General features: G+C 41.6%; 1 protein-coding gene across 1 annotated transcript in view; it reads right to left on the minus strand.

Moving 5' to 3' along the window:
* RHOBTB3 (Rho related BTB domain containing 3) overlaps positions 1-21,645 on the minus strand; it is a 61,023-nt gene that overhangs the window by 37,206 nt on the left and 2,172 nt on the right. Inside the window, exons 3-5 of the mRNA XM_040241490.1 lie at positions 18,320-18,506; positions 8,059-8,213; positions 910-1,021 (exon numbers count right to left, since the gene is read on the minus strand). Coding sequence (XP_040097424.1) covers positions 910-1,021; positions 8,059-8,213; positions 18,320-18,506 — 454 coding nt within the window. The remainder of the gene's footprint in view (positions 1-909; positions 1,022-8,058; positions 8,214-18,319; positions 18,507-21,645) is intronic.

Genomic DNA, 21,645 nt, shown 5'->3' on the forward strand with positions numbered 1-21,645 from the left:
ACACTCTCTTGGCTTGTTCATGCACATTCATTCATTCACCAAATACTTATCAAGTACAAACAATATCCATAATTACTTGATCTGAATACAGTATTATTTTACCATTGCTATTACAAGATTATGCAATAAGTTCTGGTAAGTTGATATAATTTATTTTTAACTTTATTTTCCTCTAACCCTATATCATGAACATTTTCAAACAGTCATAAACCTCAAAGAATGATACAATGAGCACACATATATCTTGCCCTTAAATTCTGTAATTATTAACACTTTCCTTTTTGGCCTTATCTCTAAATTTTCTCCCTCTCTCTGTGTGTGTGCATCTCTCCTTCACTCACAAACCATTTAACAGTAATTTGTAATCATCAGGATACTTTAGTTCTAAATACTTTCATATTTACTCATAACTCATATTTATCTCCAAAGAATGAAAACATTCTTCTACTAAACACAATACAATTATCATATATAAGAAAATCTACAGTAATCCCATAGTATCATCTGATTCCCCATCCATAATGAAATTTTACCCAACTGTCCCAAGAACATCTTTTACATGTTTTTATGGAACCTGTATCCACTCAAAGTTCATGCATCACATCTGGTTCTTTCTCACTGGACTGTAATTTAGAGCAGCTCTGTACCACACACACCATTCCTAAAAGAATCTATAGGTTCAAGTTTTCAAGACAATAGTCCTCAAAATGTGATCCAGGTACCACCTGCTTCAGAATCATCTGGGAGGCTTATTTAAAAATCAGATTCAGACTCCATCCCAGATTCACTGAATCGGAATGTCAGGTGAGTCCTAAACACACTCAAATTTGAGAACAATTGCCCCGACGCTTTTGAAATGATCTACAATAAATATCAACAGAATGTTTAGACATGGGCTAATAAACACACCTGGCTGTTCAAGCTGAGGTGGTCTAATTCCATGAAACGAGTTGCTCATCTTCCTTCTCTTCATTTTTTCACTTGTCTTCTGATTTAAGGCCTGGATCATGAAATATTCCAACTAAAACAAGAATCAAATGTTAGAGCTCTGACAAAATTATGTAACTGACATGATTACTTGGACCCCAAATCACAGCTGCCAGTACCATCGACATGTATGCCTTAGCCAATGCTTTTCAATTTTTTTTATTTTTTAAAAACATCTATCAAGCAGAACAGTCTGTGTCTTGTCTAAACATAAACTATCATTCAAGGAAAAAACTGTACTTTCTCTTGAATAATCAAGAATGCCAAGCAGTACATCCATGTGACTAAGAATAACCATCTCACGGGCAACTATAACAACTGACACTAGAAAAATTCAGACCAAGAGCAGATCTTTAGCTTTGGGTCACATGTGCTCACAACAATTCGGAAAGTTCATATGTGCTCTACTTTTTTTCCTGAACAAATTACTTTGAAACGCATCCATCATTTCATAAATTAAAAAATCTTAACCACATGCACTTACACAGCTCTGGGCATGTGATGCCTGGAGCAAAAGTACAAAAGGAGGTCCACATACCACCTACCTAAATATTTAAGTGTTGCAAATCAGAAAATAAACTGTTACATAAAATATATTCTATCCTCCTGCTTTGCCAAGTATGTTGTCATTTAAACTGGAAGGCCTGGTTCAGATTTAAATTCTGAGACTCCTCAGAGTTTCCTGCAGCACAGAGAGCTGGCCCCTAACTCCTGGGACCCAAGGTCCCCCTTCTGCTCTCTGCCTGCCCACCCCACACTCCCCTACCTGAGGGCACTGGAGCATGCAGGTAGACATCCAGCCCTACACAACCGAGGTCCAGCCACTCTCCCCTCCCCTACTCCTCATATCCAATCACCTCTCAGTCACCTCTCAGGCCCCAGGGTGTACATTATCAGACATGTGGGCCACCTTCAGGTAGACGGACCCAGGGAAGAGACTGGAACAGACTGGGCAAAACAGACTCAGCACCAGCTGGTCAGAGGACTCAGGATGCTGGGTCACAGCACAGAATGCAATGCTCTGTGTTGATGGAAATGTCCTATAACATCTGTGCTAATCATGGAACAGTAGCCACTAGCTAAATGTAGCTATGGAGGACCTGAAATGTGGATAGTGCGCTTGAGGAATGGAATTTTTTATTATTATTTATGTATGTACGTGTAAGTCTCCTGAGAATCCCCTGGACTGCAAGGAGATCCAACCAGTCAATCTTAAAGGAAATCGGTCCTGAATATTCATTGGAAGGACTGATGCTGAAGCTGAAGCTCCAATACTTTGGCCACCCAATGCGAAGAGCTGACTCATTGGAAAAGACCCTGATGCTGGGAAAGACTGAGGGCAGGAGGAGAAGGGGACGACAGAGGATGAGATGGTTGGATGACATCACCAACTCAATGGACTTGCATTTGAGCAAGCTCCAGGAGATAGTGAAGGACAGGAAGCCTGGTGTGCTGCAGTCCGTGGGGTTGCAAAGAGTTGGTGACTGAACAGAAAAAAATTATTTATGTATGTATGGGCTTCCAGGGTGGCTAAGCAATAAAGAATCTGTCTGCAATACAAGAGACGTGCATTCGATCCCTGGGTTTGGAAGGTTTCCCTGGAGAAGGAAATGGCAACCCACTCCAGGATTCTCGCCTAGAAAATCCCATGGACAGAGGAGCCCTGAATATGAGATAGAAAAAGTGAAACAAGCTAGATAAACGTAAAAGATGCCCACACAGCCCAGGTGTTTAAAAATAAACATGGCTGCTCATTAGAGACATATTTGGAGCTCTGGTTTCAAAAAAAAAGCACTACCTGGGCATTTGTATTTTTCAAAAAGGTGTGGAGAGAAGGGAACCCTCCTACACTGTTGGTGGGAGTGCAAACTAGTACAGCCACTATGGAGAACAGTGTGGAGATTCCTTAAAAAATTGCAAATAGAAATGCCTTATGACCCAGCAATCCCACTGTTGGGCATACACACAGAGGAAACCAGAATTGAAAGAAACACATGTACCCCAATGTTCATCGCAGCACTGTTTATAATAGCTAGGACATGGAAACAACCTAGATGTCCATCAGTAGATGAATGGATAAGAAAGCTGTGGTACATATACACAATGGAGTATTACTCAGCCATTAAAAAGAATACATTTGAATCAGTTCTGATGAGATGGATGAAACTGGAGCCGATTATACAGAGTGAAGTGAGCCAGAAAGAAAAACACCAATACAGTATACTAACACATATATATGGAATTTAGGAAGATGGCAATGATGACCCTGTATGCAGGACAGCAAAAGAGACACAGATGTGTATAGCGGACTTTTGGACTCAGAGGGAGAGGGAGAGGGTGTGATGATTTGGGAGAATGGCATTGAAACATGTATAATAACATGTAAGAATCGAAATACCAGTCTATGTCTGATGCAGGATATGACACGCTTGGGGCTGACGCGCGGGGATGACCCAGAGAGATGTTGTGGGGAGGGGGGTGGGAGGGGGGTTCATGTTTGGGAACGCATGTACACCTGTGGTGGATTCATGTCAATCTATGCCAAAACCAATACAGAATTGTAAAGTAAAAATTAAAAATAAATAAATTAATTTAAAAAAAAAAAAAAAAATTCCAAGATGATTCTGGTATACATCTGGATTTTAAAAAGTGATGACAGGTTCTTCTATTAAGTGGTGGTTTTGGAGATATAGAATTCTATAATTTTTCTGTTGGCCAATCGTGATGCAGTTGTATTAAGCGAGTAATAGTTACACAATCACAATAGTAAAATGTGTTTATCAGTTTTCACAACCAATAACCAGACAGAGAAGAAAAGATAATTATAATTGCATGCCATAATGGGAACATGATTAAACTGCCAATATCAAATAACTACATACAACCTGGGGGGTCAAGGAGAGTGATGTGGTGAGTGGAAGTGCATACATGCACTTGTTTTCATCTGCTCAGCTGGTCTGGGTCTTTTGGTTGATGCATTTAATCCATTTACATTTAAGCTAATTATCAATATTTATGATTCTGTTACTGCTTTCTTAATTGTTCTGGATTTATTTTCTGTAGGTAGGGATTTTCTTGGGCTTCCCTGGTGGCTCAGATGGTTAAAAATCCACCTGCAACTCAGGAGATCTACGTTTGATCCCTGGGTTGGGAAGATCCCCTGGAGGAGGGCATGGCAACCCACTCCGGTATTCTGGCCTGGAGAATCCCCATGGACAGAGAAGCCTGGCGGGCTACAGTCCATGGGGTTGCAAAGAGCTGGACAGGACTGAGTGACTCAGCACAGCACAGCACAGGGCTTTTCCTCCTCTTGTTTTCTGCTTAGAGAATTCCCTTAGCAATTGTTGTAAAGCTGGTTTGGTGGTGCTGAATTCTTTTAATTTTTGCTTGTCTGGAAAGCTTTTGATTTCTCCATCAAATCTGAAGGAGAGTCTTGCTGGGTAAAGTATTTCTGCTTGTAGGTTCTTCCCTTTCATCACTTTAAATATGTCATGCCATTCCCTTCTGGCTTGTAGTTTCTGCTGAGAAATCAGCTGATGGCCTGATGGGAGTTCGGTGGCATGTTATTTGTCATTCTTCCTCGGTTGCTTTTAATATTTTAAGTTGTGTCAGTTTGATTACTATGTCTCAGTGTGTGCTTCCTTGGGTTCATCCTGTATGGGACACTCTGTGCTTCCTGGACTTGGCTGACTATTTTCTTTCCCATGTTAGGGCAGTTTTCAGTTATTATCTCTTTAAATATTTTCTCAGGTCCTTTCTCTCTTCTCCTTCTGGGACCCTTACAATGTGAATACTGGTGTGCTTAATGTTGTCCCAGAGGTCTCTGAGACTGTCTTCATTGCCTTTCGTTCTTTTTCCTATACTCTGTCCTGTGGCAGTGATTTCCACCATTCTGCCCTCCGGGTAATTTATCTGTGCTTCTGCCTGTTACTCTGCTATGGATTCCTTCTACAGCATTACTCACCTCTGTTGGCTCTTTAGTTCTTACAGGTCTTTGGGAAACATTTCTTGCATCTTCTCAATCTTTGCCTCCATTCCTTTTCCAAGATCCTGAATCAAACTCACTCTCTTTATTCTGAATTCTTTTTCTGGAAGGTTGCCTATCTCTACCTCATTTAGTTGTTTTTCTGGGGTTTTACCTTGTCCCTTCATCTGGGATATAACTTTCTGCTTTTTCATGCTGATTAACTTTCTGTGATGTGGCTTTGTATTAGTCGATGGGGGATTGTGGTTCTTCTTGCTTCTTCTGTCTGATGGAGGAGACTATGAGGCTTGTGTAAGCTTTCTGATGGGAGGGACTGGTGGTGGGAAAAACTGGGTCTTGCTCTGGTGGGCAGGACCTTGCTCAGTAAAGCTTTAATCCAATTATCTGCTGATGGGTGGGGTTGTGTTCCCTCCCTGGTAGTTTTTTGGTCTGAGGCAACCCAGCCCTGACTTCCCTGGTGGCTCAGACAATAAAGCGTCTGCCTACAATGTGGGAGATCTAGGTTCAATCCCTGGATCAGGAAGATCTCCTGGAGGAGGAAATGGCAACCCATTCCAGTATTCTTGCCTGGAAAATCCCATGGACAGAGGAGCCTGGTAGGCTACAGTCCATGGGGTCGCAAAGAGTCGGACCTGACTGAGCGACTTCACTTTCTAACCCAGCCCTACAGGCTAGTCTACAGGCTCCATCATCTGGCTAATGGTGACCTCCAAGGGTGTTTACACCAAAGGGGACCTTCCCAGACAGCTGCTGCCAGTCCCCCCATCCCTGCCATGAGCCCCTGCTGACCCACGCCTCCATAGGAGACCCTCCAACACTAGCAGGTCGTTTTGGTTGAGTTTCCCGTGGCGTCACTGCTCCTTTCCTCTGAGTCTCGATTGGTGCACGCAAGGTTCTGTTTGTGCCCTCCAAGTCTGGAGTCTCCATCTCCCCCAGTCCTGTGGAAGCCTTGTAATCCAATCCCACCGGGCTTCAATGTCAGACTCCCTGGGGATTCCCAGTCCCTTTGTCAGGTCCGTAGGCTGGGAAGCCCAACACAGGGTTCCAAACCTTCACAACAGTTGGAGAACTTCTTTGGTATTAACTGTTCTCCGGTTTGAGGGTCACCCGCCCAGCGGGTATGGGATTTGACTTCATCGTGACTGTGCCCCTCCTACCATCTCACTGCGGCTTCTTCGTCTCTGGACGTGGGGCATTGCTCTCTGGTAGGTTCCAGCGTCCACCTGTCGATGGTTGTTCAGCAGCTAGTGCTCTCGCAAGAGGAGCTGACAGCATGTGCACCTACTTCGCCATCTTGAACCGGAAGTCTCCTGTATTATCTCTAGATTAATTTAAATATAAATAGCCAGATGTGGCTACTGGCTACCACACAGACGGTGCAGGTCAGGAGGGGAGCTACGAGCTGCAGTGGGCACCTCCCCATGGGTCCATCAACTGGTGCTCCGGGGGGAGGGATGCAACCAGAGGAGGCCTTCCAGAGCTCAAGGGCACAGGCTGCCCTTGGCCAGGTCTGAGGGTAACACCACACTGCTCTTCCTCCCTGACTGCTAAACACAAGATATTAACAGTGAAATGCACCTTTCACTCTGACATTGACACTCCATCCATAATCTTGCAAATACCACTGTTTCTTACACTCAAGGTCCCAGTTGTATTTTACTATTCAAGGGTCTCATCTTATTCTCATGTTCTCACTGAGTCTTGAGTTAAGGCAAAAGGAAACCACAAGCTTTTCTCCAGACTCTGACCACTTCTTTGATTCTCATCACGCCTCCAACACTAGGTGTTAGGAACACAGAGAAACAACGAGGGAGAAGAAGAGAGTGTGGGAGCTGGGAAATGGGAAGAGTGATCCTGAGAACCTCAGGGCCAGGAACCTGGAAAGGGAGGGAACCATGAGACCAAAGACGCCAGTGCTCCACCTTCTCCAACAAATGAAACCAAATTATCCTTTTCCCTTTCAGTTCAGTTCAGGCGCTCAGTCGTGTCTGACTCTTTGCGACCCCATGGACTGCAGCACACCAGGCTCCCCTGTCCTCTACTATCCCCCAGAGTTTGATCAAACTCATGTCCACTGAGTCAGTGATGCTATCCAACCATCTCATCCTCTGCTACCCTCTCTTCTCCTTTCGCCTTCAATCTTTTCCAGCATTATGATCTTCTCCAATGAGTTGGGTCTTCTCCAATGAGTTGGCTCTTTGCATCAGCGTGGCTAAAGGGGTGGAGCTTCCGCATGGGTCCTTCCAACGAATATTCAGAGTTGATTTCCTTCAGGATTCATTCATTTGATCACCTTGCAGTTCAAGGGACTCTCAAGAGTTTTCTCCAGCACCACGGTTTGAAAGCACCAATTCTTTGGCACTCTGCCTTCTTTTGGTCCAACTGTCATAGCCACACATGACTACTGGAAAAGCAATAGCTTTGACTATACAGACGTTTATTGACAAAGTGATGTCTCCATTTTTTAATACACTGTCTAGGTTTCTCATAGCTTTTCTTACAAGAACGAAGTGAAGTGAAAATTGTTCAGTCGTGTCCAACTCTTTGAGACCCCATGGACGATAATCCATGGAATTCTCCAGGCCAGAATACTGGAGTGGGCAGCCTTTCCCTTTTCCAGGGGATCTTCCCAACTCAGGGATCGAATCCAGGTCTTCTCATTGCAGGTGGATTCTTTACCAGCTGAGCCACAAGGGAAGCCCAACAGTACTGGAGTGGGTAGCCTTTCCCTTCTCCAGGGGATCTTCCCGACCCAGGAATTGAACTGGCGTCTCCTGCACTGCAGGTGGATTCTTTACCAACTGAGCTATCAAGGAAGTCCACCCAAGAACCAAGCGTCTTTGAATTTCATGGCTGCAGTCACTGTCCACAGCGATTTTGGAGCCCAAGAAAATAAAGTCTGTCACTGTTTCCACTTCACAGCAAACAGAAGGAGGGAAGTGGAGGCAGTGACAACAATAACAACCATTTCACAAGATTAAAACCATTCTTGATTTTAAAACTAAAGTTCTAACTGTGGTTCTAAGAAACAGCTAAGGAGCCAATCTGACAAATGACTAATTTATGTGACTGGGATTTCCACTTACCACTCCTCCAAAATACTTTCCTATGTAGAAGTCATCGAGGCTGTGCAGCTCCAGGTAGGTGGCTCCTAGCTCTTTAGCAAGCTGGATCCCTTCCGTCGTACTGACACAGCTCCCTCTGTCTGAGGTGCACAGCGGGCACGTGCAGGGTAATTCTTCTGAGAAAACGAACATGACGAACAAAGTGTTTTGAAATTAAACACACACACACAAATGTGCACAGACAACCTGGACATTAAACAACAAATTAAGAGCTCACACCAGAATCACAGTTCAAGGCCACTTTATATAGCCACTATCCACTAGACTCTGAATGAGAAGTGTCAATGATAACTGCAAGGTCCCTAAAATAAATAAGCTTTAAATAAATAAAATAAAAGCTTAAAATAAATAAACTTTAAATGGAAGAACAATGAACAAGATCTTATAAAATAGATGAATTTTTAAATAAGTGAATGAATACTACCAAGGCTATTACAGTAACTAAAATGCCAGGCCTGCTTCCTTTTATACAAATTCAACCATGAAAACAATGGGCTAGCATTTTTTGTTGTTGTTGTAATAACCTTTAAATACATTCACTAAGTTTGGGCCTCCCTGGTGGCTCAGATGTTAAAGCATCTGCCTGCAATGCAGGAGACCTGGGTTCGATCCCTGGGTTGGGAAGATCCCCTGGAGAAAGAAATGGCAACCCACTCCAGTATTCTTGCCTGGAGAATCCCATGGACGGAGGAGCCTGATGGGCTACAGTCCACGATGTTGCAAAGAGTTGGACACGACTGAGCGACTTCACTCACTCAAGTTTGATACATCTTTTACTTTAACAGAATCCTCAATTTGACCTCAATCCTGAAGGCTGCAAAATTGTCAGTCATTCCAAATTTCATATGAAGTACATTCCTATTAATCCAGACGTTTCAATGGCTGAACTCTAAAGCATTCAACTGCAGTGACCAAATTCACTCACTTTTCATCTTTTGCTCCAAGATCATAAAACTAAAAACTGAAAGCATAAATTACTCAAGATGTGAACTGCTCCAAGAATCACGTACAGACCTATGGCTGGGAAGGTGGTAAACCAACCTGTCTGTCAGACTCTGCCTTAATATGGCTAATCGTGTATGTTCAACTCCATATTTGCCGGCCAGCTTTGTTCTGTTTCATGCTACACTTCAGATATGTCATTGCTGAAAAAGCAGCCAAGACCATTTCCAAGAAATCACACTGTTGTAGGCTGGCTTCCCTGAGAAACAGACTCTGACATGGAGACACCGTGTGGAGGAGGCTTTCTGGGGGGTGATCGTGGAAACAGAGCTTCTCAGGGGTGCAGGGAACTGCACTCCACAGAGAGAACTCGAACAGCAGTGCTGTTCAACAGACACTTCAGTTACCAGACAGGAGATTCTGGAGCTTAGATGGCCCTTGAGAGGGGTTCCCCACACAAAGCTGGGTTTCTGTATCCCTAAATCAGCCAGGAAGTAGAGGAGGGTTGCCTTGTGGAGGGAGCAAAACCTTGGGCAAGCAGCTTGTATCAGCAGAGGGTAATACCTGGAAAGGGACTCAGCTGTGACCCCCAGGGGCCAAAAGACCTGGTAACTGAAAGTACAGTGGTCCTGACAGGGCATTTAGGCTGCTCCCCCTAGCCCCACAGCTCACACAACTAACATCCTACCGATGAACAGCGCAGAGAGGGAGCATCTATATGAACACAGGGCATGCATACCAAGGATATTCAGGGCCATGTGCATATGTAATACCCATGTGCACACATACACCTAAGAGTTAGATAATTTCAATTCACTGAAAGCATTCCGAGCTCAGAAACCATGCGTTCACATCCTCATTTTGCAGAGGAGGAAACTGAAGCTCAGAAAGGTCGTGACATGTCTAAGTCTCCTTGTGTCTTAGAGATAGAGAAACAATAATAAAACTGTTACTTGCTACACCTGATAAACAGCCATCAAAAGATAAGTTAAAAATTTAGTTTGCGTAAAAATGCCATGATTTAAAAATGAAGCTTGGTTTCGCTAAAGTATGCAATAAATAAGAAGTTTAGTCTGAGTTTTTGCACTTATTTTTTTTCTAAGATCATATTAGGTTCAGAGCAAATAAAGTTATCATACACAAGTTAGCCTATCTTGAAAAAGAACACACTGGCATTTCACATTCTTTACAAAGCCATCATAAACAGGGCCTTTGACTGTGAAGACAGAGATCTTCTCATGTCTACAAAGCTCTCCTTATATTGATGGAATGGGGTGGGTAGGCAAATCATCTTATTAAACATTATTTCAGGACAAAAATAAAATCAGCACCATTTTGAGTGAAAAATTAGTGAGCATAATGTAAAATAATTGTGAGGAAACAATCTTGGTTTGAGGGAAAAATCCACTTAGTGTCAGGCCTAACCCAGCTGAGGGGGGTTTTCCATCACGTGTAGCCACAAGCATTTTACCAACCTAGAAAGTGTCTCCTAATATCCAATCGTTACATCTCTATGTCACAGAAGACATTACTTTTTGTTCACTTGCACCCCAAAGGAAAAAATGTCTAGCCATTACATATTGGGTAGGAAAATCAGCAAAATGTTTATGAATTAAATAAACCAACACTTATCATTTCATCAGTAACAATCAGGAGACAAATAATTTTAAACTGCAGTGCCTTCTTCAGGACTCACTCCTACTGAGCCTTCCTCAAGAGTCCTGGAACTCTGGGAATCAGTGTTACATTTCCAGTTAACACTATAGTCTTTTCTCTCCCCTTATATATTATCTTTCAAGGTATTATCACAAAATGTTTAATTTTTTTCAAAGCAAACACAATGTAACTCTGGAATCAAGATGAATGGCATCTCTTTCAAAAGAGTGGCTTTGAGAACCGATATGGCAACCCACTCCAGGACTCTTGCCTGGAAAATTCTATGGACTGAGGAGCCTGGTAGGCTACAGTCCATGGGGTCGCAGAGTTGGACACCACTGAGTGACTTCACTTTCACTTTCTTTCAGGATGATGCTTACAGTGTTGCCAGTGCTTGAGAATATTAGAAATCTTTTTAGGAATTCCAGCCTAGCAATGTACTAGGTTCTGTCAGAGCTTCAAAAAGACAAGACAGGATGCCTGCTTTCAGGAGCTTAAGGCTATGAATACACCTTTGCCAAGTTTGGAAAAAAAATTTCTACTTTAAAGATAAATTCAATATTTAATAAAAGCCAAAAATTTATTCAGAGCCAAGTACGATGAAGACACACACACACAGTCAAACTTGTCAAAACATGTATAACAAAGCAAAGAGATGAGACTGACTGTACTTGCTGAACTTGTTCTTAAAGCAGCTGGAGAAAGGAGTTAGAGAACACCCAGCAAGGGACTGGACTGCAAGGGATTCCAGGAGGGAGGAATATTCCAGGAAGGAGGAACAATCTGTGTCCTTGAACCAAAGAGCCGGCTTTAGCTTTGTAATTACCTTGCGATCACATTTCACATGGGAAATTAATTTCACCCTGTGAGTGAAAATGATTTTTCACGTCTGTATACATCATTCATAAAGCCATTCATTCACGCCTTGAACAAACTTTTTTTTGAGCAGCCACCGCACCTCAAATAGCAGGGTAATAAAGATACACAAATAACTGAAACTCATCATTAACCGAGTCTAGGCAGACGACTGCGGACCATTATAATAAGTATTGAAATAAAGGTGTATGAAATCACCATAGGAACAGAGGAGAAATTAACTCCTCCTGGGGGATGGGGGAGGGCCTCGCAGAAGAGGGAACGATTTCCAGGGTAAGGAGAAATTCAGTATGCAGACAAGACGGGCTGTGCAGAAGGGTACCCTATATGGTACAACACGGCGCATGCGGAGGCCTGAATGTAAGGAAAGGAACACGTCACTTCCACTTTCAAGAGGACAAGCTAAGCCCACAGTGCAATCTCCTCTTCCTGCCAAACCACAGAAATCATGAAATGGGGGGTGGGATGGAAGGGAAGGAGAGAGATGGGGGCGGGGGTGTGGAGAGAGAAGAGAAAAAGGGAGGTGAGCCTATGGCAAGACTGAAAAATGAGGGGAGAGACTCTTATAGGACCATAAACTAGGGGTCCCTGAGCGGATGCAGGTGGCGAGCACAGGACCAAAGAGGAACCTGGAGGCTCAGAGGACAGGGGACACCTCACGCCCTGCAGCAACATGGAAGTGCTCACTGCTTCACGAAGCGGGGCAAGGAGCAGCCCAAGGGCACCCGAGTGGCCCGGGGCAGGGCAGGTCTGCACATCCTTCTATACCAGGAGGATGAAGGACCCACTAACTGGAGCGAGTGTAAAGATGCAAATGTGGGGTACCTGGAGTATCAGAAAGCATAATGAGAAGAACAGATTCTGAAACACTGAATTTAAATAACCAACCCATGAATTTCTCATAATGATTCCAAAGAAAGGTGCAGGAGCAGAGAAAAGGGAGAGCTCTACTTACGGCAGTGATAGTGAAGTGAAAGTCGCTCAGGCGTGTCCAACTCTTTGCGACCCTGTGGACTATACAGCCCATGGGATTCTCCAGGCCAGAATACTGGAGTGGGTCGCCTCTCCCTTCTCCAGGGGAGCTTCCTGACCCAGGGATCAAACCCAGGTCTCCCATACTGCAGGTGGATTCTTTACCAGCTGAGCCACAAGGGAAGCCCCACTCTACTTACAGTAGCGTGCCAACTAATAAATGAAGAAGGAATGATACGAAATCATTTTTTTGCAACCCCAGTGATCACAACTGAAGGGATCATGCAAAATAATGGGTTTGGATTCTTATTAATAATGTCAGTGTCATGAAAGATACCCCTCCCGCCCCCCTCCAAAAAAAAACGGCTAGGAAACTGGGAACTGTTCTGAATTAAGACACCAGGGAGACATGAGAACTAAATGCAACACACAGTCCTTAACTTCATACTGAATTTTTTTAAAAAAGAAAAAAATTAGAATACATGGGAAAATGTGAACATGGGTTATATTTTAAATAATAATGTAACAGGTAATAGTATGTTTCTTGAGTGATGGTTGCATTATGGTTAATAGGAAAATGGTTCTGTTCTTAGAAGAGACATGCTTAATTAATCAGGATTGAAGAAATTCCATAATGTTTACAATTTACCATCAAATGGTTCAAACAAACAAAAAAAGTGTGTGTTTTTAATTTCTGGAGCTTACTGTCCTATTCTTGTCAAGTTCTTAGGTTTGAAATTTTGCAAACAGAAAAAAAAAAAAGATGAAAGTTTCTAGAGGATTGAAAGAGTTGAGTATTATGATCTGACATATTCTAGGATGGTTATTCCGAGAGAATCTATTTCAGAAAGAAGCCAAGCAGGAAAAATTGACCAGAGGCTGATTTACCAGCAAGCCTAAGCTTCAAAGCCCTTCCTTATGGCTTGTTTCCAAAGTCATGGGAGAAACCTGGGCCTTGGGTTCTTTCACATGACATGTGCTTTTGTAAAATATGCAAAATGAGATAGTCTGTCTATGTCAGGTGAAGACACAGGCCTCCTTCCAGTCCAACTCACTTCACCTTGCATCAGGCAGCTTTGGAGTAGCTGTGGACATTTTTAGGACGCTGCTAAAGAGGAATTTAAATTTAGGTTTCGTGAGATACTATTTGCGGTCTGTAGTCACTTCCGTGTAAGTGTTTGCAAGCTGTCTCAGTACATGAATGGCCTTCAGGAATGCTTCTTCCACCCACAGTGCAGACTAGTCCAGCATCAGGACACAAAGAGGCAGAGCTTAGAGACAAGCAAACACGATACAAACCGTGGTGCCAGCTCCAAAAAAAAAACCCCAACTATCATTCTTTTTGCTCTACAGAAAATCTCAGAAGGGTTATCATGTGAAGACTTGATCAAAGAATCTGCAGCCAAAAAATATAAGAAAAGTTAGAGAAGTGTCAGGTTTTTTAAAAAAAGAAACTTGTTTTAAAAAAAGAAACTTGTGGTATTTGACAGCTTTTCTGGAGTTGTAAGTTCTTTGGCTTTCTTTTCACATTCTGAATAAACATTCATTTGTGTACACGTATGTCTATTATTTTGTAGTTTTTTTTTTTTCCTTACAAAGAACCTCTACAATTGTATAGATCTCAAACCCTACAAAATTTGGAACTGCCCATTTAGACCAAAAAGAAAGTCATTCTGACAGATAATTAAATCACTAGGATCTGAAATTCAGTAAAGATGATGAGTTTGAGGTTTATTTAAAATATAAATCAAAACAGCTTCCGAGTCAACTGGATATGCGGAACAGGAAAGAAAGACTGCCTAGATGATTCTAGTGTGGGTGAACAGATAAGTTTGGCATTATTTATCAAGATTGGGGAATTCAGAATGAAATTAGAATACTACTTAATACCATACACAAAGATAAACTCAAAATGGATCAAAAACCTAAATGTAAGATCAGAAACTATAAAACTCTCAGAGGAAAACATAGGCAGAACACTCGATCACATAAATCAAAGCAAGATCCTCTATGACCCACCTCCTAGAATAATGGAAATAAAAACAAAAGTAAACAAGTGGGACCTGATTTAACTTAAAAGCTTTTGCACAGCAAACGAAACGATAAGCGAGGTGAAAAGACAGTCCTCAGAATGGAGGAAAATAATAGCAAATGAAACAACTGACAAAGGATTAATTTCCAAAATATACAAGCAGCTCATACAACTCAATGCCAGAAAAACAAACAACTCAATCAAAAAGTGGGCAAAAGACCTAAACAGACATTTCTCCAAAGAAGACATACAGATGGCTAACAACACACGAAAAGATGCTCAACGTCACTCATTATTAGAGAAATGCAAATCACAACTACAATGAGCTGTCACCTCACACTGGTCAGAATGGCCCTCATCAAAAAGCCTACAAACAATGCTGGAGGGGTGTGGAGAAAACGAATGCTCTTGCACTGCTGGTGGGAATATAAATTGATACAGCCACTATGGAAGATGGTACGGAGATTCCTTTAAAAACTAGGAATAAAACCACCATATGACCCAGCAATCCTAGGCATATACCCTGAGGAAACCAAAATTGAAAAAGATATATGTATTCCCTTGTTCACTGCAGCACTATTTACAATAGCTAGAACATGGAAGCCACCTAGATTTCCATTGACAGATGAATGGATAAAGAGGTTGTGGTACATATACACAATGAAATATTACTCAGCCATAGTAAGGAACACATTTGAGTCAGTTCTGATGAGGTGGATGAACCTGGAACCTATTACACAGAGTGAAGTTAGTCAGAAAGAGAAAGATAAACATCGAATTCTAACACATATATAAGAAATCTAGAAAAATGGTACTGAAGAACTTATTTACAGGGCAACAATGGAGAAACATAGAGAACAGACTTATGGACATGGAGAGAGGAGAGGAGAGGGTGAGATGTGTGGAGAGAGTAACATGGAAACTTACATTACCATATGCAAAATAGATAGCCAACGGGAATTTGCTGTATGGCTCAGGGAACTCAAACAGGGGCTCTGCATCAACCTAGAGGGGTGGGATGTGGAAGGAGATGGGAGGGAGGTTCAAAAGGCGGGGATACATGTATACCTGAAGCTGATTCATGTTGAGGTTTGACAGAAAACAGCAAAATTCTGTAAAGCAATTATCCTTCAATTAAAAAAAAAAAAGATTGGGGAACTCAGTAGAAAGAGGAAGGTATCTGTTGAGACATGGGTCAGGAGAGAGACTGGAGCCAGAGAAAGAGACCGGGTAATCACCGTGTAGCTGCGGGGAAGTGAGGACAACAGATTAGCAGGTTCAGGTCAGAGGAAACGGTAAGAAGAGGTGAAGAAAAAGGATGGGACCCTGGGCAGCAGCCATAGGGTAGACTGACTTGGTGCACCAGTAAGAGGGGCCTCAGGGAGCCAGGAAATAAGACAGAGAATTACAACAACCAGGAAGAGAAAAAGTAGCTTTTGCTGAGTGGGGAGAGAGGTGTGTTTGAATAACTTCAAAGGGAAGATTGTTATTAGAATGTCAATTAAACTGGGCGACAGGCATATAATTGGCAGCCCTGAGTGAAAACAAACCCAGCATCATTGCGAAAGTCAAGTTAGACTGTAGTGGACTCAAGAATGAATGGGAAGTCAGGAAGTGGACTCAGGAAGTGTGGATGACTTGTTCAAGAACCGTGACTAGCAATAAAAAGAAGGTTAGGGAAGTAGAGGGGACATGGGGTCAAAGAAGGGTCAAGCCTGCTTTATTCACATCTACTAATGCTAAACACATATCTACCATGTGACCCAAAAATCCTCCCAGAAATCTACCTAAGCATCATCAAAAGAAGGCAGAGATAAACCCTGGTGTACTCATACAATGGGACAGCACACAGCAATAAAAAGAACAAATTACAGATAAGTTCTGCATGCATGGATCTCAAAAGCATCACACTAACTGAAATTAGTCCAACACAAGACACTGCATATTATATAATTCCATTTGCATGAGGGTCAGGAATAGGTAAAACTAACTTATGATGTTAGAAGTCAGAACAGCAGTTATCTCTGGAGAGGTGAAGGTGAAGTCGCTCAGTCGTGTCCGACTCTTTGCGACCCCGTGGACTGTAACCTACTAGGCTTCTTCGTCCACGGGATTCTCCAGGCAAGAATACTGGAGTGGATTGCCATTTCCTTCTTCAGGGGATCTACCCGACCCAGGGATCGAACCCGGGTCTCCCGCATTGGAGGCAGATGCTTTAACCTCTGAGCCACCAGGGAAGTCATCTCTGGGGAGGGGTGTTATTAAGTGGGTAGGGGCAAGAGAGGCTTCTGAATGAGGCAAAAGTTCTATATATCTCGATCTGTATGAGATGGCTGTACAGATGCATACATACGTAAAAAAATGCATTAAACTGTGCTCTAAAATTAGTGAAGTCTAATGTCCTTTATTTTGCTATACTTCAATAAAAAGGAAGAAAACAATGAATAAAAACAGAATTTTAAAGTCAGTTTTACTGAGGAAATAATCCTTAAGAACTAGAAAACACCATCAATTCAAAGAGAATTCTGAGCTGACCCTGAGATAATTTGACAACAGTATGTACAGCAGCAACTACTGAAACTGAACCTAAACAATCCACCAGCTATGGAGTCACCAATACTCTCAAGGTGGTGCTGTCAATACATTCAGCTCACTCACTGCATACCTACCTAAAAACTCAGCTCTCAACCCCACACCCTTATGGGGACAATTTATCTTTCCCAACTGAATAGTCCCTTAGATTGTCAAAAACAGTTTTCCAGGGCTCAGCATCAGCCTAATAGCTCTCCCATATCAAAAAGAACACAATGACTGACTTCCTTCACTTCAGAAAACTAAGATCATGGCATCTGGTCCCATCACTTCATGGCAAGTAGATGGAGTAACAGTGGAAACAGTGACAGACTTTATTTTGGGGGCTCCAAAATCACTGCAGATGGTGACTGCAGCCATGAAATTAAAAGACACTCGCTCCTTGGAAGAAAAGCTATGACCAACCTAGACAGCATATTAAAAAGCAGAGACATTACTTTGCCAACAAAGGTCCATCTAGTCAAAGCTATGGTTTTTCCAGTGGTCATGTATGGATGTGAGAGTTGGACTATGAAGAAAGCTGAGTGCCAAAGAATTGATGCTTTCTTTTGAAGTGTGGTGTTGGAGAAGACTCTTGAGAGTCCCTTGGACTGCAAGGAGATCCAGCCAGTCCATCCTAAAGGAAATCAGTCCTGAATATTCATTGGAAGGACTGATGTTGAAGCTGAAACTCCAATACTTTGGCCATCTAATGCGAAGAACTAACTCATTTGAAAAGACCCTGATGCTGGGAGGGATTGAAGGTGGGAGGAGAAGGGGACAACAGAGGGTGAGACGGTGGGATGGCATCATCGACTCAATGGACGTGAGTCTGAGTAATCCCCAGGAGTTGGTGATGGACAGGGAGGCCTGGCATGCTGCAGTCCATGGGGTTGCAGAGTCGGACACGACTAAGCGACTGAACTGATCCTGATACTTCACTTCTGTAGAAGAACAGTTTAAAAGAAAACCTTGTACACATGAGAATCACAGTAGTTTGTGATACTTATGTTTGACGTCTCATTATCATAGCCATTGATGAAGAGACGACAGCTGGCTATTTGAACCCAATCATTTTGTTTTTAAAAAAAAAAACATTACTAATCATCAATAAATAATGCTTTTCCAAATTATCATGGCACCTGCACTCTCATATAAATGAAAACTACTTACCATTTTGTCTTGTACCAACAGCAGCAATGATTACTGGAACTGAATTTAATGCTCTTTTTATCACTGGAATATAATTATCCTTCACTTCATGGAATGAAAACTTGTCGTTTACGTTGTATTTGATCACAATGATGTCCGCACCTCCAATTAGATTTCGAGAGGTATACCAATCACTGTCAAAAATGTCCTAAATCAAAATGTAAAGAGCAATCTTTAGTCTGCCTATCTTCAAGTTCATCATGAAATAAACTGTAAATATTAATTTTTTTGCTACATTTTAACTTTTGAATTCATTTAAAAATTATCAACAATTTTAAAGAAAATGAAAAATAAATAAAAATTTATTTTTTAAAAGGTAACTACATGAAATTTCAAATGTTTGAAGTCAATCAACTCTTTACATTTTTTTAATATTCTTTTAGCCTGGAGAGCTATGTAGTGGTAAAACAGAACCTAGAGGATCCCTGAGACTCTGATGAAATAAGCAACCTCTTTCAACACCTCTACCTAAAAATAAGCACTTTGTTTTAAAATTATGCCACAGCTTTATCACCTATAGTTTCAAAAATGTAACACTTGCATTTTAGATACAAGAGCATCAGTGTGAGTAAGGAAGCTTCAGAGGATTTTCTGTGACCCAGTTAGTGCAGGATTGTTCAGTGTTTTGGATTATAATTACTGTGAATGCCATGGAGCTCCATGTATTATATACACAAATTTCATATATATCTTTCGACTTTATCCATTCTTTGGACAGTACTCCATATATATAGAGGTTTAAGGGAGGAGAATGGGGCAGGGAGAGGGTATGCTTTCATAAAAAGATGGTGTGTATTTTAAGATGTTAACATGGTAAGGAATATACTTGCAATTCATGTATTTTCCTCCTATCAATTAAAAATTCAGGTTAAACCTTTCCAGTTTTGAAAATCTTTATTATGGACTACAGTTAATAATATTTAGGCTTCCCAGGTGGCACAGTGGTAAAAAATCCACCAGCCAACGAAGGAGACATCAGTTTGATTCCTGGGTTGGAAAGATTCCCCGGGGGAGGAAACGGCAACTTGCTCCAGTAATCTTGTCTGGGAAATCCTATGGACAGAGCCTGGTGGGCTACAGTTCATGGGGTCCCGAAGACTGAGTGACGGAGCACGCACATTAATAATATTTATATTTAGAATTAAGGCCAAAAGTAACTTATTATGGACCCTATAAAGTTTTTAAGGATAAAACTTTGCACTTTGATATTTTAAAAATAATTTTTCAAAGTTATTGCGTGAACAGTGGTATAAGAAAAATATCTGTATGTACCTTAAAACCATTGCTAAATATGCATAAATGGCCTCCTTCTTCCATTCTGGTTAACTATTAATCATTATTTGTCCTTTCATGTGGCCTTTGGTATGTATTCTTAGGATGTAATAAAGCTAGATTAAGAAAATAGCTAGATGTGGCTCACAAGTCCAAAAAACTGTTGGCCTATGAAAGTTTGCACTTTGAAGTATGAGTTCAAAACAGGGTTTCAATCAACTGTGACAGAGCTTTTATTCTGCTAAAAAATTCTGGAGAAGGGTCACGGCAATGCCCTTTGGCAGAGTTTCTTCTAACCAGTACACCCCCATGCCCTGGCCAAGCCTCTCCCAGTTCCCTGCACCCTCACAACCTGCCCATTTCCAAAAGTATACTCAGTAACACGAATGACAGAATTTTTAGATATGAATCCCTTACTCAAAGTGGGACGGACACAGCGTTTTTAGAGGAAGACTTAAAAACGAAACAGAAAAAAAAAGAGGCCAACCATGGGGCTACAAACAGCAAAGGCAAAACCTTGAACACCGTGGAGGATGGAAGAAGAGGGAAAAGTGGAATGGGGCACAGATCAAGAAAATGTGACAGCTTCCCAGCAGAGCTCTGTGCTAATTTCCAAATCCCAAACCACAAAACCCATTCAGTTCCAACTGTATCTGGTCTAGTATTCAAGCTCAACAGGGCATGGAAGTACAGTAAAGAGAGAGGACAAAGTCAGATGAGTGGGACGAACCAACGAAAGAAGTGGGAGCAATATCAAGCAGCCATTTAACTCTGAGAAAACAAATCCAAAGTAACTGCTCTTTGCATTCCAAATGGTTCAAAATTCCAGAATACTGGAGAGGTGAAGAAGGAAAGAGGAGACACTAAAGGGAAAATATTATGAGGAAATGGGTTTTGGCTTCATTAACTCTGTGGTACTGAGGATACAAAGACTATAACTAATTTTACTTTTTAATACAGATCAGAGCTTCAAACCCTGCACAAGAAATGTGCGCATATATTACCTCATTGCTTTTTATGGAATATTTCTGGTAAACAGGAAAAGATCTAGAAATGAAATAATAAAATTTTTTAAAAAACATGGATTTGAGAGACATACTATTAATAAATAATAATGTAAAATGAATTTGAAGCTCATTTATTTAAAGTGCCAAGTATAAGTGTCAAAGATCCAGAGCAGGGCAGCAGACCTACAGAAGAAACCTAGGAAAGAGGAGCACAACTATCTCATTCTAACTCCAAGGAAACAATGTCACATTTCTTCAAACTATCTCAAAGAGAAAATGTTCCACTGATTTCTAGAAATACGAAGGAAACCAAATTCTCCCAACCCTCGTAAATCAGTTTCAGGACTTCCTCAGGATAGTTATGCAACACAAGGCTTGGAGCCACAGTTGGGGAATGGAACTCATCTTTTAAAAGGAATCTGAATTTTTACAGTGAAACAACAATTCCATTCTACTTGGTTGTGGGGCTGCAATTCAGCATCTATTAATGCTAAGTACTAACAAGCTGCCTTTGTGTACTTGTGTGTAAATCTTGAATGATATGTAGGAAAACTTTACTTTTGCTTAGTGTAAGCAATACATGGCTATGTTAAAGTTGTGACAAATATTATTATCATAGCTACCACTTATTAAGTATTTACTACATACCAGTCTGGATGCTAAGAACTTTACACTATTCTCTCATTTACTCTTTGGCATAGCTCTAGCGGGGGGTGGAGGGGTGATTATTATGTTTATTTTACACACAGGGAAAATAAGGCCAAAAGAGGATGAGTGACTTTATCCAGGAACACAGCCACTAAGTACCAAGGTGAGGATCTGAAATCAGGTCCTTTTGATAGCAAAACTTGTGCTCTATCTGCTTTGCTGTGTTTAATATTCTGATTCAGTACATGTCAAATACCAGCTGATGAATACAATCAACTTTCATACCTCCAACGGGCTTTTACTTACTACCTAGAGAAGAAAAGCATCTTTTAAAGAGTAGCTCTACAAACACATTCTACT

This window comes from Oryx dammah, unplaced genomic scaffold (assembly GCF_014754425.2).
Source record: "Oryx dammah isolate SB20612 unplaced genomic scaffold, SCBI_Odam_1.1 HiC_scaffold_5, whole genome shotgun sequence".
Taxonomy (NCBI): Eukaryota; Metazoa; Chordata; class Mammalia; order Artiodactyla; family Bovidae; genus Oryx; species Oryx dammah.